At 46.1% G+C, this 27,638-nt stretch overlaps 1 protein-coding gene and 1 long non-coding RNA gene across 4 annotated transcripts in view; one reads left to right on the top strand and one right to left on the bottom strand.

Moving 5' to 3' along the window:
* Positions 1-15,438, bottom strand: part of LOC308072681 — a 279,091-nt gene extending 263,653 nt beyond the window's left edge. The window contains exon 1 of the long non-coding RNA XR_013931742.1: positions 317-15,438. This is a non-coding gene — a long non-coding RNA (uncharacterized lncRNA). The remainder of the gene's footprint in view (positions 1-316) is intronic.
* Positions 1-27,638, top strand: part of INPP5D (inositol polyphosphate-5-phosphatase D) — a 56,774-nt gene that overhangs the window by 12,092 nt on the left and 17,044 nt on the right. For all 3 annotated transcript variants that reach the window (XM_080409724.1, XM_080409722.1, XM_080409723.1), the window contains exons 3-11: positions 15,445-15,595; positions 17,660-17,831; positions 19,112-19,252; positions 23,999-24,086; positions 24,850-24,930; positions 25,109-25,180; positions 25,451-25,574; positions 26,690-26,796; positions 27,359-27,461. In XM_080409724.1, coding sequence (XP_080265850.1) covers positions 15,445-15,595; positions 17,660-17,831; positions 19,112-19,252; positions 23,999-24,086; positions 24,850-24,930; positions 25,109-25,180; positions 25,451-25,574; positions 26,690-26,796; positions 27,359-27,461 — 1,039 coding nt within the window. The remainder of the gene's footprint in view (positions 1-15,444; positions 15,596-17,659; positions 17,832-19,111; positions 19,253-23,998; positions 24,087-24,849; positions 24,931-25,108; positions 25,181-25,450; positions 25,575-26,689; positions 26,797-27,358; positions 27,462-27,638) is intronic.

The following is a 27,638-nucleotide window of genomic DNA, read 5'->3' as shown; positions in this document are numbered from 1 at the left end:
CAATTCATGGTCGCTGCAAGGGCTTTCTAAAAATTACTTATATTTATACTTACTACTTGTTGCAAAGGAAGGGCCTGACCCTATTTACTTGCAGGTTTTGCTGACTTAAGTGAAAATTATAGGTGCCCTGGCAGCACTGTTTAACATTGAGTGATCTTCTAGCTTTTTTTTTTTTTTTTTCTGGTAATTTTTTCTAGTCTGATCAGAGGCTGAGTACAACAGGAAACAAATGGTGCTATGTGAGCAGTTAGAAAGCAGGCCAGAAGCTGTGACTCACTGTATCAACTGACACTGAAGCTGCAGGTTACCAGTGTACTTGCAGCACTGGCTGCCGGTAGGAGAGCTGATAAATACTGTGTGTAGGGTTTCCTGCTGAAACCCTCTCCCGCACACTTCTGGAAACACATTTTGGGGGCAACATCTAGATTTGTATTCTTTCTGCGTTGCATTCTGGGTTGCATTTCTGCATTCTGGGTTGGCTAAATATGCCAGAATGACCAAAATCCTCTGTCCTGGGGCAGGCAAGATATACAGTGAGAGGGCTGCCTGTTCATGTCAGCCACTCGGCAGAGCTTGTTCTGGCTTCTGAGTCCTACAAAGCACAGACCTACAGCTGCCCGTCCTGCCAGCATGATCTGATAAGAGCGTGAGTTTAGGTCAGTTCCTGCGTTCCTGGTTTCGCTGCTGTTGTCACCAGCGTCAGAGACAGTGTCTGGCTGTGGCACGTGCAGTACCAAGTCCTTTGTGAGCCCTTTGCAGAGAGATGCAAAGTTGTTGTCATACTCTTTGATGCTGCACTGTAATCCCAATTTGCTGTGCTACTCTGCTGACACGTGTGGCCAAAAAAAGATTTTTCTGCAGTAAGGCTTTTGTGATTCACTTGGGATTTTGCTGATCTATCTATATCTGATCAAAACCTTTCTACTAGGAAGTTGCACTTGGGCTGGTTTCAGTGGGAGATAATGCAAAACAAAATCTTTTGTGTTACACTTGCCGATTCACAACAATGCATCCACTTACAGCTTCTGTCAGACACCTGTGTAAGGATTTTGTACTTGCTCAGGTTGATGTCAAAGCTTCACTGTCTCCAGTGAGGAGAGGGCAGGCCAAAATATCACCTGCAGGCTGCATGGAGACTGTAAGACATCCACGGTCTGCTTGCACCCAAGAGGCATCGAGCGCTGTTGGCCTCCCTGAGCGTTGAAAGGCAGGAGGAGATGAAGCATGCCACCAGGGAGGGTGCTTGGTGGGCTGGGACACGCTGGCTGGACAGCCACCACCTCCAGGCCAGCGTAGGGCGGTGGGCAGGGGTGCGTGTGCGTGGGTTGGTGTGCTGCCAAGGTGAGAGCTGTGCCAGCACCAAACAGTGAGTGCCGGTGTCCCAAGGAGTTGCAGGGGGACAGCCAGCGCCTGCATTGCTGCAGGGGAGGGGAAGGGACAGCAGTGAAAATCAGAGGGGCACAGGGGGCTTGGAGGGGGTGTTTCAGAAGGGAGAAGAGAGGGGGTCACCCAGGGGAAGGGGAAGAGCCAGGAGGTGCAGCCCAGTCTTAACGTGAAACTGAGCAGTGTCGGCAAAGCTTGGGAGCCGGGGACCCCACTGAAGAGTCAAGAGCTCCTCAGTGTTGCAGAGCTGCAGAGCCTCAGCGGGAGAGTGGGATTTTATGCACAACAGTAAATTTCAAGAAACATTACTGCCAAGAATGGAATTGATTTCACCCAGGTTAGTTACTACCACAGAAAACTTGCTGTGCTTGTGGTGCTCCGTTGGCACTCATGTGGCTGAGGTGTGATCAGGGTAATCACTTTCCTTGGATAGAACCACGGGATAAGTGGACAATCAGATAATACTTGGGAGCAATGTCTTGAAACATGGTTAGGGAAACACATTTCTAGTATGCCTAAAGTACATTAAGCTTTTTTTTTTTTTTTTTTCTCTCCTGAAAATAGAACTGGTAGATATTTCAATTTGAGTATTTTTCAATGTAATTTAATGTTGATTTAAATCAGTTCATAAAACGCTTTACAGTCTTTACAGGTAGGACTGAAAATAATTTGCAGTCAGGGCTTAGCAATATCTGTGATTTCATGTTTCTGCAAACTGTCCAAATCTATTTATACCAGAAAAATGTCTTTTTTCCGCTGTTGCATCTAAGGTAGGAATAAACATAATAACATAATGCATTCCACAGGTTTTGAGAAACTGAAAGAAGCAGCATTTAATAAAAGAACTGGGTATTTCCTGAAACATGCACATTCCTGCTACTGAATCTCTCAGTATACAAAATTCTTCATACAAACAAACCATATCCAGCTTTTGTCTTGTTTGAACCCTTCCAGAATGTTTCCAGTTTCCTGAAAATATTAAAAAAAAATTCAGAGGAGATGGCTTAAATCAGGTTAAAATGATATTATTTTGTTTTTCAAGCTTCAGAAAATGAAATCAGGTATTTGAAAGCTAATGCGTGCCATGAAATGAAATCTCTTTTCCTTTTATCTGGATATGCTTTCAGATAAAATTTCATGCCAAAGAGTGAAATGCTGAAGAATGTCATCAATTTCTCTTATAGTTTGCCCTCCAGTAAATGTGTCATGTCATAAAGCCTTCGCCATACTTAATTGAAAATTACAAATAGGTAATCTTCACTGAATGCACAAAAACAACTTTCAGCTGTGCAAAATACTTTTAAGATTCAGAAGATAAGAGTAGGGCTGTTAAACAGTAACCAGTTTAACAATTACTGTTTTAGAAGAATAATTGTTTCATCTTATCATCCTTTCAATAGGCTTTGACCACCCACAACCACATACCCAGCAGCTCTTTCCTACCCGGCTGGATCTTTCAGTTCCCGCTAGAAGAGCTCAAGTGCAAAATCAATCGCATTTGCTCTTGGCACAAAAGCGGGGCAGAGGCTTTGGCTGGGGGATGGGAACGAGTGGCTGGGAGGTGGTGGGAGCCTCAGCCTCCAATGGTACAGAAAATTTCTCCAGCAGCAAATATCCTTAAGGGAGTTCTTGCTGTCCCCTCACCGCCCTGCAGACATTTCCATCCCAAATCAAACGTTTTTGTGGGTATGTTTTAAAGGAAGGGGTAGTAACCTCTGCTCATGGACTGAGAACTAGAAGGTGGTGGTGGTTTTGGTTTTTTTAAATTAGCTTTTAAAAAAAACAACTTTTCAAAGTAGCTACAGTCTGTGCTCAAGAGGCCGAATTTTTAATCCTAATTGAGATGAGCGCCTTGGGGATACACACCTCACTATCTCCATCACTAGCAAGATGAAAATTTTCCAGAAATCCTAAACCTTTTCTGGCAGATGAGGAAAAATAATTGAAAACTTACACAACCAACACTACCTACAAGAAAATATTCTCATTATTTCAGTCATTTGATAGATGTTAGCTTTAATATTATCAGTCACAGAGTGTTTAAACTTAAAGGATTGTCTTATCCTTTTTATATTTTATATTTCCAAAGACTTCTGATGAAGCTTCATAACTGAATTTAAAGTGTTGAGGGAGACAACAGATTATTTCCCTTTCAGCTGTGTGGTAACAAAGTACTGTGTTTTACTGCTTCTGTGCTGCTGTGGTAGGATGGGTCACAGAGAAAAGTACTTATTTTCAGGCAAGACTTGAGCTGTTTTCTCAAAGAAAGGGCAGCTAATGTATTGCTGGTGCTCGATGAGGCTTTTTGTCCTGATAATTTAAGATAGGAATGAGTTCTGAAAAACATTGCTATTGCATTTGTTTACAATGCATCTTATGGCAGATATCGCCGTCTGTACAAAATTGTTTCTGCACTTGTTGCTGACAGGGTGATGCCCTTTCTTTTTTAGAGATGTATCTTGATTTGCTGATGAGATTCATCTTTGCAGACTGCATCCCCCAAGCAGAGATGTAGCTCATCTGGCAGGTCACAAGCAATACTTAGGCTCCAGTTAGATCTTGTTCACTCTATCTGCTCTGCAGCCTCTAGGGATGAGAGAGACCAACAGACCCTACATGCAATGCAGCTTATTGCAAATACAATATACAAAGATACAGTCATCTTTAAATAACATGTTTGATTTAAAGTATTGTCTTGGTTGTAGTTGTTTTAGGTAAATGAGGTCTGCTTCACCAATACTTTTCAGATTTACCTTTTGGTGGTTGAAGCTATATCATGAAATTTTAAAAGAAATTTAGAATCTTTTAGTATTCAGATTGTTGCATAAATGCGAAGCATGCAGGACTTGATTTCAAATGACAAAATGGTTTAGGGAAACAGACTTTAGCAAAGACAGCTCAGATTCAGTCATTTCAGAGTCTCTCTGAGAGAATGAAATTGCAGTGCAGCTTTCAGATGTTCCCAGGTCTTTGCCCCACTGTCTGACTTCATTTGTCATCAATTCATAACTTCTGACAGCGTTTTTTTTCATCTTGGGTCTCCCCTGAAAGGCCAAGTTGGTTCCCTTCTGTTCCATCCCAGGGCTCTAAAGCTCTCCTTTTCCCGGTATTTTAAGAGATAGCGCGCAGCACAGCTGGCTTCACCAACCCCCATGGGCAAAGTATGGTAAAGCTCCTTATGGGCTGGTGATGCTCTGTGTTAGCAAGCTGTTAAGCCTGAATTGAAATTCCCAGATAACTCTGTATTAGACCTCATTCTCCAAAATTTGGCAGGGATGTAGTGACCTGTGTTGTTTAAAAGTCTTAGTGTCAAATATTCTTTGTGATCAGACATGGTAGAACTCCTATGCAGCACGCGCTGGTGTTTCACAGAGGCACTAGGCAGCCTTTCCAGAGGTTTGTCTTCATTGCAAGCCACGTGCCTGTACGCGCAAACCCAGAGACCTTGGGTTGGCTCCAATTTTAGGGGGCAAAATTTTAACAAAAAAAATTGTAATACCATATCCGCTATTTTTATTCCAGAGGTGCAGTTCAGGGCAGAATATAAAAGAAGAGGGTTTGAAGCGTGTTTTAAAGTGTTTGGTTTTAGTTTTGTGGTTAGTTTTGTTAAGTGACGGTGCTTCTTCAGGCTGGATTCTGTATCTGTTCAATTAGCAAGTATGGCTCAGTGCTTGCTTCTAATTGAGTAAGGGTTTGTCTTACTCATGCAGTAAATGAATGAAACAAGGGACAGTCCCTTGAAAGAAAGAATGAGTGGTCACCCTTACTGTCACAAAAATAGAGAACGGTCGCTGTAGCTTAAAGCCTGGGAAATGTAGCAGGCTGAAGACAGGAAATTGTAACACTAAGGTGCTCGCCCTTATCTGTGCGCTGCTTATGGTCTTCAATTATGCAATCCCAGAAAGTTATGCAGTATAATGTGGTGAATGCAGCTGTTCTACATGCATCTTCTGCCTGCACTGCTTTGTATCTCTAATAAGTGTAATTTCTTTAATCTTGCATTTTCTATTTTCCACTGGATATTTTATGTAATTCATGCATATCTAGTGCTTGGTGTCTGTTGAAACAGGGATTCATTCAGCACAGAAGACAACAGGGAAAGCGAAGAGGGGATTGTGGATCCTCCACTGTCTGCCTGCACAGGCTAGAGGAAACCCCTAGAAACATAGTGTGGGACTGAGCTGAGCTGAGGGGTCTTGCCCGGCTGCGCAGGCAGAGCCAGGGTAGGCACGCCTTCACCTGTCTCAGGGAAAAGTTCTTGCTCGTAGGATTTCAAACCCCACACACTGCTGCCTGGGATGTATTTATTGCCTTCTATAGAGGGAAAAGCTGAAGGGCACTTGAGAACTTCCACCAAGAAGCGAGTATCAGTGACCTGCAGTAGTTGCCCCAGGTCATTTACTGTCAGCAGTGACTGCTGATGGAATCAGAACGATGACCTCCAGAAACTGCCTTCAGAAATGACTAGGTCACGTTTGCTGCCTTGGTTGCCTTTGCTAGCTCTTGAGGACCTGTGTTTTCAAGTTTGTCTTGGTAATCACTAGAGCTGGATACTTCATGAAGAAATGAAAATGGAAATTTTCGTTTGAACTTTAAGTGCTGAATCTTTTTAGTGGAAAACCAAAAAGAACAAGGCTTATGATAAAATTACAAAAGTTGTTGGAAGTAGCGTACTCCAAAACTTTTACTTAAATCCTACCCACACACTACAGAAGTGCTAAAAAAATTACATCAGATCCCCATGGATCTGCAGTCCTTGCTCATTCATCACCAACTCATCTGACTTGCACCCTGTAGCTAAATTTAATACCAGTCCCTCATGTTCTGTCATGGAACCGTACTGTTGTTTGCTGCTTGTTGATGTAAATTGTATTTATTACAACACAGAGCAATGCTGAAAGGGTTGGTTGCTCAGGAAGTTTCTCTTGGTGCTATGAGTTGGATCATTTTATACTGTGGTGGTAAAATCTTTTTTGATGGTGAGAGTTTGAATGGTTTATTTAGTGCAAAGAACTACCTCAAGTACGTGGTGTCGGTACTTTCTGTAATTGCTTGGTGTTCTTACTGGCTTCTGTCTGACTATATTAGTTAGATATTTGGTAATTAACGTACTTTTTATGTGGTCTGTGGAGTGCTGGAGCAGAATGGAATGGGCTCCTTCAGTAGGATCCAAGTACATTATTTTTATGACCTGTGTCTTTTAACTTGTATGGGAGAATGCTGGTTTAAAAGAATTCTATAGGTCCTTTACTTTCCAGAACTTCCAATATGTTTTTCTTTAGGATGTAGAATTTTAACAAGGAACTTGAGATAAAAATTTGGCAGCCAGCTATACTCCACTGAGAACTCCTTTCAACATTTCTTCTCTTCAACAGACTCTTTTAATTTGCAAGTGTCCCAGTTCTGCCATGGAAGTATTTCCTACCTGTGAACATGACCAATCTTCGGGCTGCCAGAAGGAAGCCTGAGTGGGATCATATAGAGGAAAATTACTGCAGGGCCAGAAGAGAACAGAAGTGGCAGATACGATAGTCAGGATCTTTTTAATATTACCTCAAACTGGGCTCACATTCCACACATAGAAGTTGTTATGCATTTGAAACTGAGCATGAGCAAAATGCATCGTATTGCCCAAGTCTTTTCTGTGACATTGTGGACAGGAAAAAGTGAGACGGCCAGTTTGGTCAAAATTGGATCAGGAGGGAGTTCAGGTTTTAATCTAAATTTGTGCTGTGCTGGACAATTTGGAGGTGAAGTCATGATGTGCCGGGCTGCCCAGTTAGCAGTGGAGGCAAGGGTGCTCACTTATACCCGATTGCCTTGTTTGCAGCTGGCAGCAGCAGGGTTCATCTTGCGTGCACACGTTACAGGCAAGCAAGTAAGTAGGTGCTGACCTTTAACAAATGTTCTGTGCACACTAGTGTGCAAGGGAGTGAAAATTGTTTAATGTTCCCATTTTTTGATACATATAAGAAAGGAATTCTGATGCAGTGCCAGTAATTCATATACAGTGTCTCTTAAGTCAGTATTATGCTTAAAGAAATTGAGCTTGTGGTAGAGGCAGTATGTAATAGTATCCTTCAGTTGTATTTGAGGAACGGAGAGAATTTTATAGGATTGACAACACAGTAATTTTCTTTATTTTTTCCTCTTTTAACTTAGTCTTTTGTTTGAATGTCTGATTTTCAGCCAGGAACACAAGCTAGAAGTAATACATACTTAGTTGGTTTAAATTGCAATTCCTTGTTTCCTTCCATGAATAATCTCTTTCAGAAATTCCGAAGCCTTCTTTCGCAGAGCTCTCAGATTTCCATGATTTTCACCTGAAGTCTTAAATGTAAAAGGCCACTGTAGCAAAAGTGACATGAATAAACAAACTTGAGCATCAGGACCAAACCGTATGCAGAATGAGGCAAGAAAGCCTTCATCATCTCTCATCTTGGAGGAGATGGGACTATTCACCTTCCATTCTCTCCAACATTCAAGTTATAATTTAGAGCTGCATATACACTGTGCCATTCTCCCAAAAATTAATCTGATTTTTCCAGGTGAGGGGGCACTGCTCTGTCCACCCACTGGCATCCTCTGCCCAGGTCCCCTGGATTCCTCCCCTTGCCACTTCTCTCATGCTCCGTTCCCCTGACAAAGACTCTCTTGCTGAGCTTTACCCAGCATCTGAACTCCCCTGGAGCTCGCAGGTTTCCACCGCTTACTGAAGTTCATTCCTTTACTGACCCTCTATGTCACAGGATCCCCCTTTTCCTCAGCTACACACTTGCTCCTTTCCCTTTGTACTCCCAGTCAGTCCCATTTCTTCCTAGCCCCGGGTGCTGCATTCAAAATAGGGCATGTTTCTGGGTGGCTTGTATTTTGGGAAGTAGCTGTTTCTCCCAGCTGTGATTCCTGTCTCTGATCCCATTCCTGTGAAACGCTCCCAAAATTTCTTAGCACATGATTTGATCTAAAAATAAAATTTGTTTTCTAAGAAAACAAAAGTGAAACAGAACCACGTTGCTTTAAAATGCTTTAAAAAATAATTTATCAGGAACTTTTTAGCTCTTAGGTTCAGCTCTTTAGTGAAATATAAAAGCTTGCCCACACAAGAGCCAGAAGTAAATTTAAAAATGCCACCGTGACTTCCTAGCTAGCAGACAGTCTTGAAGACAACTTTTTTCCAAACCAGGAAGCCTAAGAATTTTTTTTCAAATCTAAAAGGAAAAAAGTTCCTGTCAGCCTTTTGCACCAAAGTAGAAGCGACCTGATTTTCAGCTTCTGTTTAAGCTGGTGAGTATTGCAAGGATTTTATAACTTTGAAAACTTATTGACTGTTACTGAAATGGCTATATATTGGTTTAAATACCTGTTTTAAGGCACTCTGGTTAGAAAAGATTGGCCTTAAGCAATATAACCAGATGACCAGTTTCCTAGTTCCTCCTTGTGCCTTGGCTCAGGAAAGGAAAACACTTCCTCTTCCTTCTAAGGGCCCCAGACTTCCTGTGCCATCTATTTATACAACTGGTGTAATGAACCCCAAGTTAACCACTTCCCTGCCTGGCTCAGCCTAGGCTTTACACCTTTTAAATCTCTTCTCGCTTTATGTCTTTACGCTCCACTTGCAGCTTCTCTTCAGAAGTACGTTCAGAGCTGCTTCTCAACGAACCTGTACTTGGAATATCTTTGTGGAGGTGTTCTGTTGGCCAAATGGCATTGCTGGGAGATAACAAAGAGGAGGAGACTTAGGTTGGGTCCTGTTGGCCTTCTTACACCAAATACAAAGGAAGATTAGATTGTCTCAGCCATACAAAAACCTGTTGAAATGTTTAGGTGGAAGAATCTGGAAAGGGGATCACAAGATTTAACCAAAGACTAGTGATGAAAGGCTTCGGTTGTACCTGTTTTCCTGAAATGAAGAACCCAGAAGCCTATTAAGCATGAAGGCAGGAACAAGTTGTAGCTAGTTGTGTTAAACCATTGCACAGTGAGAGTACAGAAGATGGAAGGGAAATGGGGTAACTGGAAGGACCTGCAGAATGAGGGCAGTTCCTGGAGGACAGCAGACACCAGGGCATCCTGTGGGAAAGGAGGTTTCCAGCCAAGAGGGCAGGGGTCAGTGGAAGATCTGAGAGTCCGTGGTTTGGGATGCAGCTGAAGTGGCCGGGCTGGTCATGGCAAGCATAGTCACGTTCAGTCTTACCATTCTCCTTCAAGGATATAGCAGGATCTCCACAAAGAGGCCGCAGACGGATTTGCAGAAGGCTTCCTACATTTAGGGGTGGCAGGTGGCCTTGTGAGGGCTCAGAGCCCAGCGCTTGCCCTGCTCCCAGGCTGAAGCAGGATCAGGTGCTCTTAGCTGTGAGGAATGCCTGGGTACTCCGCACTGCAGCTCTTCCAGAGATAGGGACACACTCGCTGCGTAGCCCCACTTTACTTGAGGGTGTTACTGCCTCTGCCTGGCAAGGCTGCCTGAGATCCAATCTAAACCTCCTCTGTTGCAAAGCAAGCCAGCCACATCTGCTGTCCTTGGGGGGCCTGCAGCACAGCTGCTTGCCACCTTCTTTATAAGAGAATTTAAAACTTCTAAGACTGCTGCTGTCATGTCTCCAGGCTGTCCCTTTGCCAGACTGTACCAGTCTCTTTCTTCTGAGCTTTCCTTGTAAAACACATTTTCCAACTCTTCAGCTGTCCTTGTGATTTTTCCTTGGGACTTTCTAAGTTATTTTTACATGCTCTGTAAAAAGTGGTACCCCAGGCTGGATGCAGCGGTCCAGCTAAGGCCTTGCAGCACAAGTACAGCAGAATAGTTTCTTCCTACATCTCATATAACACTCCCGTTAATGATCTTAGAAAGAAAGGCGCTTTTTTGATGCAGTTTCCCACTGTAAAATGGCTGTGCAATCTCTGATTCACTATTATCCATTATTCCCTTGTGTAATTCTGCTGTTTTGTGGGCTGTTCCCTATATTGCATATGTTCACTAGGTGTTTCGGTTCTGTATGTTATGGCTATCACCAGCACAAAGCTGAGGTACCAGCGGTGATGCTGGAGGAATCGGCGTGGAAGGAGAGCTTGCCCTCCGCACCGCCTGTGGCCTGTGAGCCTGTTTCTGGGGATGTGGTGTGTTGCCGTGGAGATGACACTTGCCATCCACGATTCTAATGACTTGAAACAATTCACTTTGCAATTAAAACAGATCTGTCCTGTGAGAACCCCGAGGAAACAGTTCCTTACTAAACGAAGGTAGGGGAGCGGGAAGTGGATTTCATTGTTGCACTCTGCTGGGGTGGCTCCAGCTTGCTCTGCGCTGCCCCGTCCTGCTCAGCTTGGTGTGCAGTGCCCCGTTCTGTGGCTGCTCCCTGTCTCAAAAAACAGACCAGGTTTGCGTAAAGGTTAGGCTCCATTTTGCTTCCCTCCTGTCATCCAGTGTGGTTGTCTTGAGAACATTTACTCAGAGTGCATCATCAGTCTGTTTTTTGCTAATGCTCTCCGCAACCAGGTGCAGATGGACTCCATGCCAGTATTTTACTGTCCACTGCTACTTTTCCTTCCCAACCTATAAACCTTTGCCACACGTTCAAGTGTGAAGAAAGCACGTGGTCCAGCAATGTGCTGCTTTCCTTGTTTGCTGGCAGTGAAAATTGTTTGACCTGCCTTCAGGTAGGTCATCTAGCAACCCGAGTGCTAGCTGCAACGCTACTGAGCCAGGTTTTCTGTGTTAATCTGATGCTACGCAGGCATCCTCGCTGCAGTCCTGAGCACTGCTGGAACACGTGGCAGCCTGGCGGGTGGTCCTGTTGCCCTGGGGCTGGTAGTAAAGCTACAGGCTGTTGGATTTGGAGGGCTCAGATGGTACTTGTCACTGGTGGTATCCGAGCACCTTGCAGTTGTGTCTCAAACAGCATGACAAACATCTGTCATGCAGGGTTTGTTCTTGTCCTTTCCCCAGGGGGAGAAGCAAATGCAGCATGGTCTTGCTTTTATTGTTCTCTCTTCCAGCTCAAACAACGTAGAGATCTTGCTGTGCCTCTGCGCAGAGGGAAGCAGCGCAAAGCAGTGTACCCTGCTCTCTCGGGGGCAGTGAAGAAATCTGGGGGGTGCCTTGAGTTAAGAGGAGCTCATTTCATAGTGCAGGCAGACAGGTGGAGAGGGTTGTTGGGCACTGCTTTGTGCTGCTGGAGGGGCACAGCCCTTCCCACACGCTTCCTCTCTTGAGATCCTTGCAAATAATAACAATTACAATACAAAAGAAAATGAGTGAGAATAATCTAGCGATCTTTGCTTTCAGACTCCCGTGATTGCAAAGCTGATGTGTAGCAAGGCAGTGCTGCCTCTGTGACTTTTGTGGTGCAGGGGAGGGCCCTCCAGCTCCCCCGCTGTGAGTGGGTGCTGAGCAGGTTTGAGGCTCCCCCATCCTTCCCTCTGTGCTTGGCCACGGCCGGTCAGAGCTCCTGACCTCACCGGTTCTCCGTTCCCTTTATTGCAGCTCTCGCGCTGTGCAGCTGCTCGGGACACGTGTTCAGCTCCCTGCTGAATTCTGTCTTAAAATATGAAAGTGCTGTCCTTTATTTTTACCGTGTGCTGTGGGGAGTTGGTCCTTTTTATCCTGAATGGGCTGGGGGAAGGTGGGATGCTGGAGGAACTGGTGCTGCTGGGATGGAGACTGCCTCTCTTTGGGAATGAGCGGCTGCATTCGGATGCACACAAAGACCCAGCTCCTTGATGTGGCCACAAATACCTGTTATCCTTGAGAGAGGAGGAGGTGGGATTCATCAAGAAAGGTGGCTGGAGGTGGTGGGCTGGCTGCCTGGCCAGCCAGCTGAGCTACCAGGGCAGAAAGGGTGTATAGCGGTGGGACCTCTGCACGTGCATCCCACTAGCCTGCACGTGAGCTGGGGCTTATGGCCATGCCAGGGAATTTGAGCTGGACCACAGGCTTCGGTCCACTCTTGAAATGCAGTGCAATGAGTTAGAGGAAGGAGGCCTGTTACAAAATGCTCCTTCTTCTGGTTACCACAGAGACCAGCACAGTTTCAGAGACTGAACTATCCTTGGCAGCAAAAAGTGCTAATTCAGCCTTTCCTCCCACTTACATCAAGGCTCCATTTGGCCTCAAAAGAGCTATGCAGGGCAATCCATCTTCATGCAGGCACCCTGGGAGAGCAGGAGCCAAGAGGCAAAACAAGGCTGAGAAGACAGTGTTGGGGCACTGGGGGTGGGAGACACAGCTGTGTGGGGCGTGATGGGGGGCTGCAGGGACCAGTCATCAGTCAGGAGGGATCTGGGGAAGCGGGCAGACAGTGAGGTCTTTGGAAAGTGAAGTAGGAGTGTGAAGACGACTTTGGAAAGAGGAGGAGCAGGGTAGACTGCAGTAATTCAAGAGGTGGGAGAGAGCACTGCTGGCAAAATTTTCCTCCTACAAAGATGCAGATGGCAAAGCCTGACCGCCCTGTTTACCCACGATGTGGTTTAGGGTCTGAGTGTGTGCTCTGGTGGGGTTGATGCCTTTTTCCAGGTGCTCTTTGGGTTAGCTTAGGGCAAATCAAATCATTACAAGCCTCATCTCTCATGAACTCCAGCCCATCTACGGGTGCTGTAGGTGCTGGGCAGAAGGCAGCTCAGGCGGGTTCAATCCAGAGGTTGAAGCGTGGGTAGTGCTGCCACAGGCTGGGCACGAAGGCTGAGTGCGCTGTCGTCCTGCAGGCAGTGCTGCTAACAGTGTGCTGGGGCTGCTGGGCGAACTGCTGGCCACAGCTGCACAAATAATCACCAGGGTTTCAGAGCAGGGGAAGGGACTGCAGGGAAGATGATCTGAGAAATGTGGAAGCAACTGGCTGAACTATGCCAGGTCTGTCCCAGTGCAGCACCACAAGTTCAGGATCCTTTCATACGATGGATCAGAATGGAGTGCTTTTTTCCTTTGATGTTTCCCCCTGATTTACAGCCTTCACAGTAAGCATCAAGAAGCAGAAGAGTCTGGGAGGACCAAGACGCTGTTTGCATTGGGGTAAATCAGAAGTCATTCTGGTTATGCTGAGTTTGTGCTGGTCTAGCAGAGCAGCATCTGGCCTACACTGTTGTGGTCATGTCAAGATTTAACCAGCAATTTATTTCAACACCTCTGGCCTCACAAAAGGAAAATCCAGTGTTTGTTCAAGCATTGCTTTTATGCTCAATGCAATGTTTTCCAGTGCATGAGAATAATAAATCCTGATAAATGCAGGAACACCTGGGAGACAGAAAAGGAGGCTGTAACAGGCAAAGCTCTAAGAAATATCATACACGTTCATTATGAAAATGTGTCTTGCTGTGCCTTTAAAGACATGCAGGTGTAGTTAAAAATCAAGGGTATTTTTGATGGTAGGCCTGAGGGCACGGAAGGCTTCAAATGTAGTTTAGTTTCGAAAGCACTGTCCTAATTTTTGGCCTGAGATTTTATTCTTTGGGAAAAATACAAAAAAAAATCTTGTTGCTGCTAGGACTCACTGAAGGCATTTTTCTGTGTTCTACTCGCTGTGATTTATGCTAGTATTTTTCCTGCTTAATCTCTTGGTTTTGCTACATTTGCCTTTTAAATGAAAAAGGTTCGCAGGTAGCAAGAAACTGGACAAACACAAATGGCAAGTAAATAAGCTTGTTCAAACTTGTATTAACACTTTGTGTATGTTAATTTGTATGGCAAATAATTGTGATCTGAAAAGAAATTAAAATATCCTGCCTGTTAGTCAGAGGCAGCATGTCTGAAGTGTGAATGCATAACAAGTAATTTCAGATTGGAGGCAAAGCTTTAATTTGTTATTAACTAACTATATTGCCTGTGCAAAATATAGCTTTATGTATGTAAAACAGTGCAAGTCAAGCCTGCCATTAGGGTGACCAGGTCTTCCTTTTGATTGCCCACTGCTGCTGTATCCCCAGTTGTGAACAGTTCCCAGTGTTGCTCTTTTGAGTCAAGAGCAACAGCTTTGTGGGGCTGGAAAGCATCTGCTCTGCTTCTGAATGTTTTGCTCCATGCACAGACAGGGCCACCTTGGGCTGGTTTCTCTGGGAAAGCCTTTTGTCCAGGAAGAAAGCACCTTGCCCTGGGAACAGTGCTCAGAGCTTTGGTTACATGTTGCTGTTGCTTTGGGTTTGGATGGTATTTAAGGAACGGTTCTGGGGGTAAAGCAGAGCTCTTTTGGGCAGGAGGGCTGTGCTGAGCCATAACAGATCGTTTCTCTGTCTTTGGTAGGGCCAGTGGAGGCAGCGGGGCAGAGCTCCAGGGGTGGCAGCTGTTCCTGCCTGCGAGTCTGGCAGGTTTACGATTCACACCAATGCGGAGCTGTAATTGCTCTAAAGCTTTGCCTCTGAAGACCTCTAAAACCTTATGTTTGCCCTCTGCAAGTATCCATTTCCTGAGATTAGTTGCCAGGGCACTGCTAGAGGCAGGTTTAGTCACAGTTAAAATTCAGCTGGCAAGCTCGGTGTCATGTCTGATGCATTCACAGTCCCAGCTGTGCCCTGAGCCTCAGCTTTCTAAATCTTAATCCCAGCATTTCTTTATGTGACAGTACCTTGCTAGCTTGTTTCATTTGAACCTAGTTCTGAGCCTTTGGATTCTGGAAGGGATGCTAACATCTAGATTTAGACATGTTTATCTTGCAATTTCACAGAAAAATTCTTCCTGGATACTGTAAAATATAATATAGTACAGGGGTTTTGTGCTCAGTAAAAGAGGGAATGCAAAAATCTGGGAGATTTCTTTGGTTTTAAAGTCTTCCTTTGCTTTGAAGCCAAGCACACTGAATCAAACAAGAGAACTTTTCCATTTGGCTTCAGTGAGTCTTTAAGGTTGCCATTTTTGCTGACACTGGCTGGAACGCATGTGCGTATCTGTTTCTGTTTATACTGCAGGAGCCGTTCTGCACAGAGCCTGTGGTCGGATGGGCCGTGAGGGCTGGGCTGGCTTTCTCTGGATGGTGGCAGTGGGGGTTTTCTCTCTCTATGACTCTGTTTTTCCTTCTGTAAGGAGCGGTGTTTCTGTGGTAGGAAATCTCAGACCATGACAACCTCTGTGTTTTGTTTCAGGCATCAGAGGGTGTTCCCGTGAAATATTTCGAGAACTTGGAGGAACTGATAGAATTTTACAAGAAGGAGAACATGGGTCTGGTATGGCACCTCAAATATCCAGTGCCACGGGAAGAGGAGGAGGCTGCAGATGAACCAGAGGAGGATGCTGGTAAGAAACCCATTATGTGACTTGGTGATGCAGACAGCTGACACTTGCTCTGGACTGGAGATATGTAGTACAGGCAGGGAGAGCAGAGCATGTCAGACAATAAAACGGAGCAGGGCATAGAGAGACCTGAGCTGGCAAAACCTCGAAGCAGTGAGTCCTCATGGCTTGGGGTGGTACTGCACCTGGCACATCAGTTTAGTTCACCTGAGGGGTATGCTGAGGCTCTCTGCAGAAGTATATTGTATCAGGTGCAGGGCTGACTGATCTGTTGTCCTTCATCTGGGCTCAAGCTGGTTTATGTTGAGGTATCTCACACATCTCTACACCCCTCTCCCTGTGCTGCATCTGTAGAGCCACTGTTTCAGCAGCAGGTACTCCCCTAGAGACCTGGAGCACATCTCTCTGCAGTGCCATGCACCTGCAGCTCCTGTGGGTCTTGGTCAGCTGAAGCTCAGGCCTCCTTATCTGCTCCGATCTAGAGGACATTTCTAACAGTTACAACCAGAGGACACAGATCCTGCAGTGGTAGACAGTCTAGCTCTATGTATAGAGGCAGATGTATGATGAAGAGGTGTGATTGGCATCATCCCAACTATTTTATATGAAATGTCACTGTGGGTTCCTGACACTCACTGGTCTTGGATTGTTCCTTGGATTTTTCCTGGATCATCTCTTGGATCTGTTATTGTTCTGCTGAATCCCAGGGGAAGGTCATGCCCACAGAGCCATCCTTCCTGTCCTTTCTGACGTCTGTTCGGAAATTATGAACATTACAATAAAACTTGTCTGAAGGACATGGTCCCTGTGACAGACAGAGACGTGTGCTAAAAAACTAAAGCAGTTTGATGTGCCTGTGCACATTTATGCAGTCCAATGGGTGTCTAATAGGAGCTGGAAGATTTTGATATGCAATTCTCATGAAGAAAGAGAACAAAATTTTGCAAAGCTGCTCAGGAAAGATGTTCCTGTTTTTTGGCCAGCTGCACCGAGTCTCCAGCTCTCTGTGCGGGGGAGGGAACTACATTAAAAATAATACACAGAGAGGTGAGCAGCAGGGAATGAAGTTCTAGCCAAGACTAAGAGCCTTTAGATGAAGAGGTATTAGCACTGGGGCTGGGCTGTTCACATACAGAATTTAATTTTGTTGAGGCACTGCGGTGCCATCATGCTGGAGCCATGTAGGGCCTAGAGATGCCTGGTCATCTTATACGTAAAATTGCAGAGGTGGAAGATGAGCATCCAGATACCCTGCAGGTTACACCACCCAGCTGTGCCCCTGCTCTGTGCCACGGTGGCTTTGTGAGTCACAGCTTCTGCCCAGGAGCAGTGGATCAGTTTGGGAGATCTTTTTGTACGGAAAATGCCGTCATTAGGAAATAACCAAACAACCTCATAGCTCAACTAGCTACCTATGACAGGTGTAACAAAGTGTTGGAGTAACTGGTATGAAAAGAAAGGCAGCCACGGCTGGGATAAAGGGAGAGGAACCTGCTGTTCTCCCAGGAGAGGGAGGTATGCTGAGCAGCAGGATGACAGAGCAGGAAAACCCTTTGTGCTTCCAACCTGATGCCCACAAGACAAGGCAGGATACTCAGCCCCTCTGTATTGGATTACAAGGTCTATTTTCTCCATCCGTGTTTGCTTACTTTAGCTGTTCACTTCTTTCCTTTAGCAGTTTCTGGTGCTTTTTCCATCATGCCCCTCCATTCATTCTGCCCCAGTTGCAGATCTCCATGATAATGGTAACGATACAGATGAGGTACAGCTATGTTCTCCAAGCATTATATTCCTAGTTAAGTAACTAACCCTTGTAGCTGATGTGCAGCTGGGGCAGTCAGACTGACTGGGGTGAGGTTACCCTGCCAGGCTCGGCACGCTGGGCTCACACCACTGAGCACAGGGCTGAGCCCGTATCGAGCCCTGGAATCAGAGACCCTTCCGAAGGGACCGTTTGTGCAGTGGCTGCCGCTGTGGGTGCAGACTCTGCCCTGCCTGTGGGTGAGGGGGAGGAGGTCAAATTGCCATGCTGGGATGACTATGTCACATTCCCTTCCTCTCTGCCAGACCTGGTACCCACGCCTCCTATCCTGCCCCCACGCAACATCCTCATGGCACTGCCGAGCAGCGAGACAAAGGACGTATCTTCTCTCCCTGAAAACTCCAGGGTGGCAGATGTTAACAAACTGTCCCTTTCTGAGACACTTCTCCAGCGACTGCAGTACCAGGACACAAGCAGGTGAGGATGGCAAGTCGCAGGGCTGCAGAATCAGCCTTCAGTCCAGCTCTGCGCCTTCTGGGTGCCTCTGTTTGGGGCAGCTGAGGACCTACTTGATTCAATGAAACCACTCCTCAGTTATTACTGCCAAATGAAGAACAGAGTCAGATCTACAGTGTGTTGGCTACTCTTTACAGTCCAGCTGTCGTCCAGAAAAAAAATACTTCTCTAAAGTATTAAAATCACCAATAGACTTTCACCACTGAAGTACAGTTTTCTAACACAAAGGATGGTAACAGCTGAGATTTTTGGTGTAACAGCTGTGTGCCTAAACTACTGATTGTATCAGAAAGCACAAGCCAGTCCTCAAAAAGAATAAATTTGTGTGTGGTTTTCCAGGTACTGATACTTACTGAGTTACTCCAGCTACAGGTCTGACTCACATTGTCCCACGTGCTAGCTGTGCCAAATCTGGACATGCACTGAAGCCCTTAGAGGAAGCGGCATGACATTTAATAACCAGATGTGTAAGTTTAAAAATAAAAATAAAATCAGAAGTCATGCCTGTTGCCAGGGCAGTGAGAAGCCTTGAGCAAACAGTGGTTGTGTGTGGCACCCCAGGTCCTGTTGCAGTGGCCCAGTAGCTGCTGGCTGACTGGGAGAACCCAATTTTGTTCATCTGCCTGCACCATTCCACCTGCATCATCACAAGCAGCTAGCTGGGACTTTCTGCATTTGTCAAGGCACAAGACAGCACATACAGTCTGCCTGGTTCATCCTTCCTTGTGGTGTTGGAGTCCAGCTCCACAGAGACAGGGAGGACGGGAGCATCCTGTACAGCTCTGTGGTCTCAGCTGCTCCCCCCTCCCCTGTTTTGGATTGTTTAGAATAAAACCTTCAAAGCAGGACTTGGTGGGGTGAAAGGGAGCCTTCATCTCCCCAGAGCCTGTGACCTGCTGATTATTAGTGACCTCACAGCAGCCTGGCTTTACCTGCCATGGTGCTAATGATGCCACCATGGCTTTGGCAAAGCCAGGCATCACAAGACTTCCCCTGGCATGGTAGCTCAGCAGTCACGGAGCAGAGGATTTGGGGAGGGGAAGGAGGAAGAGGAGGAGGTGTCAGCAGTGTGGTGGGGGGTCCATGGTTCAGTTCTGAGGACTGCATATTTACACTGAAATCCAAGGTAAGCTGCTCCCCATCTGTCTGTGCTGGCAGTGGAAGTTTCAGCAAAACAAAACTGTCTGATATTTAGAAGTAGAGAGAAGAGTTGGCTTTTAACCTGTCTGTTTCTTTCACAGTGTTTCTGACGAACATCTTAAACTCATCCAAGATTACCTGCGAGTTCACATCATCAGTGACTTTGAGATGGTGCAGACAGGCTCAAGCAATCTTCCTCAGCTGAAGAAACTACTTACGCTTCTTTGCAAAGGACTCTTCAGGTAACTAGAGGCTCGTTTTCAGAGATCAGAGTATGACGCTGTAACACTGTAGTCTGATGCAGGTGCCACGTGTGTGCAGTCAGAACCTGCATTTCTGGCACAGGAAACTGGCTTACTCTCAAAAACATTGTGTGTAGATCTCATGACCTGTGATTCCAGTCCAAAAATGTGAAATCTATGTAAAAGACAGAGCTCTGACAGTGAAGTTTCCCTATAGGTGGTTTCAGTCAGTGGAGTATTATTTTTTATGCTCTGTTTAGAAAGAAATAAAAGATTGCACTAACCGATTAACTGCATAATTTGGTAACGCATACATGACACCCACAGAATTGTCAAGCACAAATCGTTTATGGAAACAAGCACATATTGGTGTATAGCTATGTTTTAAACACTGATTTTTCTTCCCACTAATACACTGTGAACCTGGAGTGATTCCACTGATGTCAGTGAAGTCCAGCTCGAATATGAAAGGAGAAACAAGCCTAGACTACAAATTTTACCTTTCATATTTATAGACCTCCCAGGTCCCGAATAGGAAAATCTGACAGGGAACTAAAACCTTGCCGAACTCCTTCTTTTTCTGGTGGAGAGATGTGATTTTCCCCCTTGCTGCTTGTAAGCAGATGAGGAGATTAGTCCACACTTCTGCAGAGATCTTGGGGCACTCTATGGCAGAGGGCACATGTTTCCACACTTGTATCTGCAGCTTGCAATATTCTTCTCTCCAGTGCATTTAGAAGCCAGGCTGGTAGGGCTACTGGCCTGTTCCTGTTCTAGAGCTCACCAAGGCTGAAGAAAGGGCTAAATTGCAGGATAGATACTGTTGATTTGCTTGGCTTTAACCCATGGAAGGAAGGCAGGGAGTGAGTGAGGTGCTCGGCTGCTTGGGACCATGGTTATTCCTCTGAAGTGGTGGGCACTGTGCACGTTTTACCAGGCAAAGTGGAAGGAATATGCAGCCCTGCTCCTTCTGGCAGAAGCCAGCCGCCCACTGACCAGTCCCTGGCAGGGCTGAGGACAGGTTCTGCAGAGAGCTGCCCTTCCTCTTCTGTGCCCTGCTCGAGGGTTTTGCTTCTCTACGCCCACAGAGGGGGAGACCCAGGTGGCTAACTAAGAATAAACCTGAACAAAGGAAACTAAAACCTAATGAAATCACAAGTGAGAGTTTTGTGTTACTAAAATACCGCCAGTGATGCTGTTCTGATGATGGCTGGCTTTTTCCATTTCCAACTTCTTGTTCTACTTCACCTTATCTGGGTTTCACGACCCTACTCCTCATAAATGTACATGTGACGGCAAGAAAGGAGATACAAGGGGTCCACAATCCTTTCAAGTGCCAGGACACCTTTGACATTTCCAGATTTTCTGTAGGTATTTTGGTGACTGGACTTTGCAAAGCATCACCCTAGAACAGAGCTGGGTGGGTTCTTCTGCTGGTGCCTGCTGAGCCCAGGGGCACTGCACACCCCCAGCGCAGCAAAGGGCAAGCTGCTTGCCTCCCGTTCTTCTGGTGGCTGCATGTAGTTACGGAGGTGTATGTCTTCGTGCAGTTCTTCCCCTGGGTCCCCAGCATTTTCTCCCCATACGGGCGTTATTTCCGTTAGATGGAGTTGCCTCCTCAGTTTCTCATGAAGATCCAGAACTGCAGGCTGCATTCAACGCTGGTCAGAACTCTTTGAGGAACCTCTCCCCTCTGTTTGGGTTGTCCCATGAATCTCTACCATCCCACCAAATTATTTGCTTAGCTTCAGCTGGCTAATGGGCAGATACTTGGGTATCTTACAGATTTCTGCAGTCTTAATCTCCAAGGTTTGTCTCAGGTTTTAACTTGCTTCCCTTATCAGAATTCTGAATTCAAATTTAATCAGTGGCACTACCTATATTTAGTATTTATTTGCCTCAGCTTTCTTCAGCTGTGCAGGGATTCCAGCTGAATGTACAGATAATTCCTAGGCTGCTTCTTGGTGGTCGCATCTTCTTTTTGTTACTAATGTTCAATTTCATTATTTTCACAATATTTGAGAACAGGTTAAAAAAACCAACAAGAAGAAATGTTAACTGGCACAGCTTGAGCTCTTTCACTGGAGTTGAAGCTCCTTTGAATTCCCTGGCAGTGCTGAGGGCTGGAGTGCGCAGGCAGGTGCTTTCTGTGGCTCAGCTGGCCCTGGCTGGGCGTGAGCCACGCAGATCGGTGACTCTGAGGGTTTTGTGATGCTGTATTCTGGCTTCTTCCAACCTCCCAGCTGTGCCACCTTTCAGAGTGACTCTCAGACACACTGTGAAAAATGAGCATTCCGATGCCCTCTGGCTGACTCCTGTGTTTTGATACCTGGCTGTGGGCAAACACTGCCTGCCAGTGTTAGCAAGGTACGGGGACACATACTGGAGCTGCTCAGTGCTTAGGAGAAGAGCTTGTAGTGCACCATGGGGTTGGGAGAGGAGCTGGGCCAGCTGTTTGTGAACAGTCTGTGCCTTTTGCAGTTCATGTATTATCCATGGACAGGTGCAGGACCCGTTTATGAGCAAGAAGCTCGAGCACAGCTGGGCCACAGCAGACTGGGAATGCAGAGTTTGTGATCTCTTCCCCTCACCCTCCTCACCACCGATCCCTGATTAATTCAGCAAGAACCAGACCCCAATGTGCATTAGAGACATCGAAATCTCTTTTTAACTCTGTTGGAGGCTGCTACTACCTTCTAGGGCTGGCTGTGGCCCTGGGGCAGCCATGGCACATCTTATCAGAGCCCAGGGGACAGACAACAGGGCAACCACTCTTGGGAGAGGCTGTTCACTCTGACAGGCCATGTACTAAAAATGAAACAAATTAGAGGTTTTTAAGGCTGAGGGGTACTTTTGTGAAGTATTCAGTGCTGAAATAAACTGGCATCCCAGGGTTTCCTTAGTCAGAGGAATCCTCCAGGGGCTGGAAAGCTGACTCATGGAGAGCCTGGTGCCAGTGCAACAAAGAGGAGGGACTACTGATGCAAGTGACTTTGTTCAGTTTCTTACCAGCTTTAAGTGAAAAACACTAATAGTGACCTATTCAGCCTGCTGCTGTCTGAAGCTGTCATTTGGTCATTGACCACTGCTCTGCACACTCATTTGTTCTCCTTCACTGGATAATTTGCACACAGAGCTTTTAAGGCAGCTTTTCAAGCACTTGTGCAATTGTATGGACACACAGGCTTCTGACACTTCAATGAAGATCACTGCATGTATTTCCTTTATACTGTCAAGAGAAGAAAACAAAAGGAGTTGTAAGTGTAATTAAAACCACTTTGTGGTTTTGTTGCGTTTGAACGCCTACAGATGCTCTTCCCACACCCTCACATGCATGTTACATGATGTACCATACAGCAAACAAAGGGCAGTTTTCCCATAAGAACTAATTTCTGAACTTCAGGCAGCTGCTGCTCGGTGTTTTTGAGAGATGGCCTACACATCCTGCACTCTTAGTCGCAGTAAATATATTTTCATTCTTTTCAAACTGAACTTCACCCAATGCTCCTGCAACTGCCTGCAGCCTCCTGGGGCCTGACTCCATGGCTGCAGAAATCAATGGAAGTCTTGGATTTGGGGCCAGAGCCATCTGCGGTGACACTGGCCCTAGGTGAACCAAAGTGGTGTTGGAGGACTAAATTTAGCAGATCCAGATTCCTACAAGTGTCTTGTACTTCTGTGTGCCCCACGGCAAGTCTTTCAGATGGAAATTTCAAACGTGAGTGCTTGATTTAGGCAATTAATCATCCGTGGTTCAGCACCTAGACAAATATCTAATCTTCAGACAGGCAGGCATACTTTCGCTTTGGAGCACTTTCCCCAACAAACAGGGAGTAAAATCCGGTCCATTCAGACTTAGGAAAGTGAGGGAAATCATTAATATCCACTCTTGACTAGGCACAATGCAAGCATCCTAGTGCTGCTTCCCACCATCACCTTCCTTTTGACCTGCACTCCCTGGCTAGTCTTTCCGTGATAAGTCTTGTCATTATCGGAGAGCGGCTTCTGTGCCAAATTCATACAACAGCGCTTTGACAAATGAGCATCCTGTGGAATCTAACTGGGAAATGCTGAAGGAATCTCATTGTAACCTGCAAATGGTTCTCATTCAAGAGATTAAAGGCTGCCTTTTCCATCCCCTTGCTGTGCCCAGCCCCTTTTTGTCATGTGAGCTAAAAAATCTAAATATTCATTTCCTCTTTGCATGGTGTCCCTGGCATCCTGCATTAGCCTCAGCAGCTGCACAAGACCTGTGCAAAACCGAGCTGCCTCTGCTGCTGCAGCATTCATAGGCACCCAACTTCGCTGGGCTTTGAGATTTTTTGAGTGCACTTTGATCTATGAGTTGGCGTAGTTGGGTTGATGCTGGTTTTACAGTGTCCTCAGGTCTGGCCTAGACTGGAACATCTTTCTGGGGAGATGTAGGAAGTTACCACCTCCAAAGCAAACCCCAAAGAACAGGCAATATGCCCATGCTTCGGCCATTGCAAGGCAAAGCCAGCTGCCTAACTCTAAACTGCCTTGGTTGGCAGCGTCACTAAGGCAGGTGAGACATGCTCTCGTCACCCATCCCACCAGTTCAGAGGGTAGGAAGCAGCAGAGGACAAGAACATGACACGTGGTGACAGCAGGCCTAGCATGAATGTGTGCCATCTCTGCTGCGTGGCGTTGTCCAATGAGACCAAGAGCTAACCTACCCAGGGAGCCGGCCACAGCCTTAGACCTCTGCCGTGTCTCTGTTCCCAGTGAAGCCTCTAGGACTCTCCCATCTCTGGAATCCATCCAGAAGGTGTTTGAGCAGCAGCTGCACCCTGGTATCCATCAGCGCTCACAAGTAAGTTGGCTGGAAGGTGGGAAAAGGAGAAGAGAGAGGCGTGGGGGTGGCTGTCGGCACTGGGGGTTCTGGCTGCACAGCCATGACCGGTGGGATTCACATGGTCCATTACCACTTCTGTTCTCTCTAGCCTCTGGCTGGCTGCAGTGCAGAGGGCACACAGTGAGTTATATCCCCACAGTGTCACTTATCCCGTAGTCCCCTCTGCCTGCTCACCCTTCCTGCCCCAGCGGAAAGTGCAGCAAACTGCCTGAGGACTTCCATCTCCCCATGCTTCCTCAGAGGACTGCACATTTGTCTTTCCATAAACTTCGCTCCAGGATGTTTCACTGCCAAATCCTTCCTTCCCCAAGTCCACTTAAGTCCCGTGACCTTCCCCTCCCTGCCAGTAGCCCAGAAAACCAAAAGCCCAGGACTTCTGTATGTTGAGGCCTGGACCTGGTCATGGAAACCTGTCCCCCAACAGCGAACTGACTGCCTTGCATGCCCAGCTGCCTCTAACTTATGGACAAAGTTTGCAGATTTGTCCTTCCACCTTCCCATACTTCTGCATGTTCAGCCAAACTCTGAGCTCTGCCCATTACGGATCAGAGGGCAGAGGCACAAGTGCTACTCCTTACTCTGTGTGCAAGGTGCTCCTGGGACGAGGCTGCTGCGCTTCCAGGCCATGCTCTTGTGGGTTTGGTAATTATGCATCTCTCTTTTTTTTTTTCTTTTTCTTTTTTTTCCCCCTTCCCCTCCCTCCCTATGTTGTGATTATCAGATGCTCGGTGAAGCTAGTCCAGTCAATATTGTATTGAAACTCAATCAGCTGATTGCTTTGCTGTCTTCCATTGAAGAAAAGGTAGAGTTTTAAAGCTATTTTATATTATTTTCTTGTCATCTTTTGCCTCTAGTTATGCTTCTTGTTCATCATCAGTTCAGTCCTCTGCTGCAATGAGATTTCTTTGCTCTGACTTCATTACTCTCAATGTAGTGCAGAATCACCAAACACAATTTGGTACAGATAAATTCTTTTACAGGTGAAAACATTGTTGATTGAAGGTCCTGACTCAACACACCGGCGCTCCCTTATCCCCCCTGTCACTTTTGAGGTAAACATACTTCTTTAACAATGCTGATCACGGTGTGGAAGGACAGTAATGCACATTTGTCGGTATCTCAGTTCCTGGGAACTTTGCTGTGCTGCCACAGAGATAACAGCTATTCCTGGATGCTGTTTAGCACCATGTAAATGCTTAAGAGATGTCTAGTGAGATTGGCGTAATGACGACATGTGTCCATGAATTCAGGCAACTGTTGCATTTGTAATAAGTGACTGAAGTGTCGAAGATAGCTTATGAAAAATCTCTGGTTTCCAATAGGTGAAAGCTGACTCCCTAGGAATTTTCTCCAAAATACATCTCAAGGTTGATGTGGAAATGGGAAAACTGATTATCAAGAGAGCTAAGGATGGTCCAGAAGACAAGTTTTACACCCACAAGAAAAGTAAGATGCTTAAGTTCGCAAACGCTGGACTAGAGTCTCGCTCCATTAGATGATGGGGAGGGATTCCCTTTGGCCCCACTGAGGGCAAGGTTTGGCCCAGAGTACAAATATTTCTGCTAGGTCCTGGACGTTGTGCAAGGCTCCAGTCAGTCTAGCCTGCCTATCTCCAAAGTGACCTGCAGAGAGCAGGGAATCAATACTGGGGTAATTAACTTTCACAGATCTCTTTTAGACCTGGCCTCCTGCTCCCAGTGAAGCCAGTGGTAGCAGGTAGCAAGGGAGCAGGTTTTGATAGAAGGTTCCACATGGAGCTGTTTGTGATAGACCCATTTTCTGCTGAAAAGCAAGTCACTAAAAAAAAACCCCAAAACATTCTGCAGGAACATACTGACTTCTGTGATGCTTTTTGATGGTAAAAAGCCAGATACTCTGTTTCAGTAACATTTTTCAGTTAATTTCCCCTTGAATTTTTTTTTTTTTGTTACGTGAATCAATATCTCTACTGATGAGCTGTGCCAGTTTGGTCTGTGAAGGCCCAATTCAAACAACTTCCCTCTTTTCCTCTTGTTTTTCTGGACAGGCAGCTCACTGAGAGTGAGCCAAACAGGCTAGGATTTATCAGAGTAAACGGTGCCCTTGGGCTCTCTCCTACTGGAAAATCAACCTGTTGCTGGCAGTGATTGAAAAGATTAGCTTTCACTTATGGCTTTCTCCACCTGGTGTTCATAATTACTTAGCTGCTGGTTTAGATAGGGAGGAACCACCTTTACCACCAAATGAGGTCTTACCTCCTTTTTCACAGATGGGGAAGGAATACGTGTAGGCTGGTTGAGGATACAGAGATATTGCCTGCAGGAAGCCACTTCGCACTGCAGGGCTTGGTATGGACGGGAGCTCCAGGCAGAATGAGTTTTGCAGCTCCTCTTCACTTCAGAGTCCAAATCTATTCCTACAGGGAACAGAATTAAGCAACATTAAAATGTAGTGATGTGGGGCAAAGTGAGCCTCAGGCTTAAAAGACCACATACGTCCTGAGCCTGCAAGCAGCATCCTGTTAGTTCTGGTGGGATTCTAGTTTCAGTGACTGCAGCTCCTGACACCCAGTCCCCATTTAGTCTTGCAGCTTATCAAGTCCCAGAAGGTCCCTAACAAACTGGTGATTGTGCTGGAAACAGAAAAAGAAAAAACGCAGCGGAAGGAATATGTTTTTTCTGATTCCAAGGTACATACACAACCTTTCCCTCCTGCCAGCCTGGAGCAGGTACCTGGGTGTGAGGGGTACAAGGGTACAAGGGGCGTTCCTTGGGAGACAGATGAACTGTTGAAGGATGGTGGTTGGCTTTGCGAAAATGAAATTTCTCCTTTGTTCTGGAAGCATCCAGAAAATTAACAAGTATTCCATGTGAAGGGAGATACTGGAGAGGGCAGCCATGCTTAGGTGCTGTCACAGAGGCAGGAGAACAGAATATTAGCAAGCAGTGAGAAGAGGCAAGGAGTCATGTGAGGGTGGCTGGAAAAACGTTCATACAGGCAAACCAGAGGGAAGTCCAGGCTGTCTTCTGACCAGCTCGGCAATCGTTAGAGTAATGCACAAGCTAAGTACCTAATAAAGTACTACAGGAAAGACAGCATCTTCAAAGGTTTCAGGATAGTGGAGAGCTAATCAGCCCTTCAAGTGTGCTGGGAATTTCCTGGCTCAGCTAGGTCCTCAGCTAGGACCTCTCAAGAGGTCGTGTTGGAGGAGTTAAGCATCTTGTTAATTGTCTCTGCTCCTCCCTGTCTAGAAGAGAGAAGGGTTCTGCCAACTTCTGCAGCAGATGAAGAATAAACACTCAGAGCAACCAGAGCCTGATATGATCACCATCTTCATTGGGACCTGGAATATGGGTATGGGCTCCCTTCTGACATGGGTGTTCCTTCAGACACTTGCCAAATTGTGTGCTCACCTGCCATGATGAGCTCCAGACACCATGTTTGTTCTGTAGCAGATCTGTACGCCAGGGTTGTTTTCCACTGGGACAGGGAAAGAGCTGATCTCTAGGCTTATTCTTGCATGCAGTTTGA

Source organism: Falco punctatus (assembly GCF_963210335.1).
Source record: "Falco punctatus genome assembly, chromosome: 13".
Classification (NCBI taxonomy): Eukaryota; Metazoa; Chordata; class Aves; order Falconiformes; family Falconidae; genus Falco; species Falco punctatus.
Note: the sequence above shows the minus strand (reverse complement) of the source record. Positions and strands in the feature narration are given on the sequence as shown.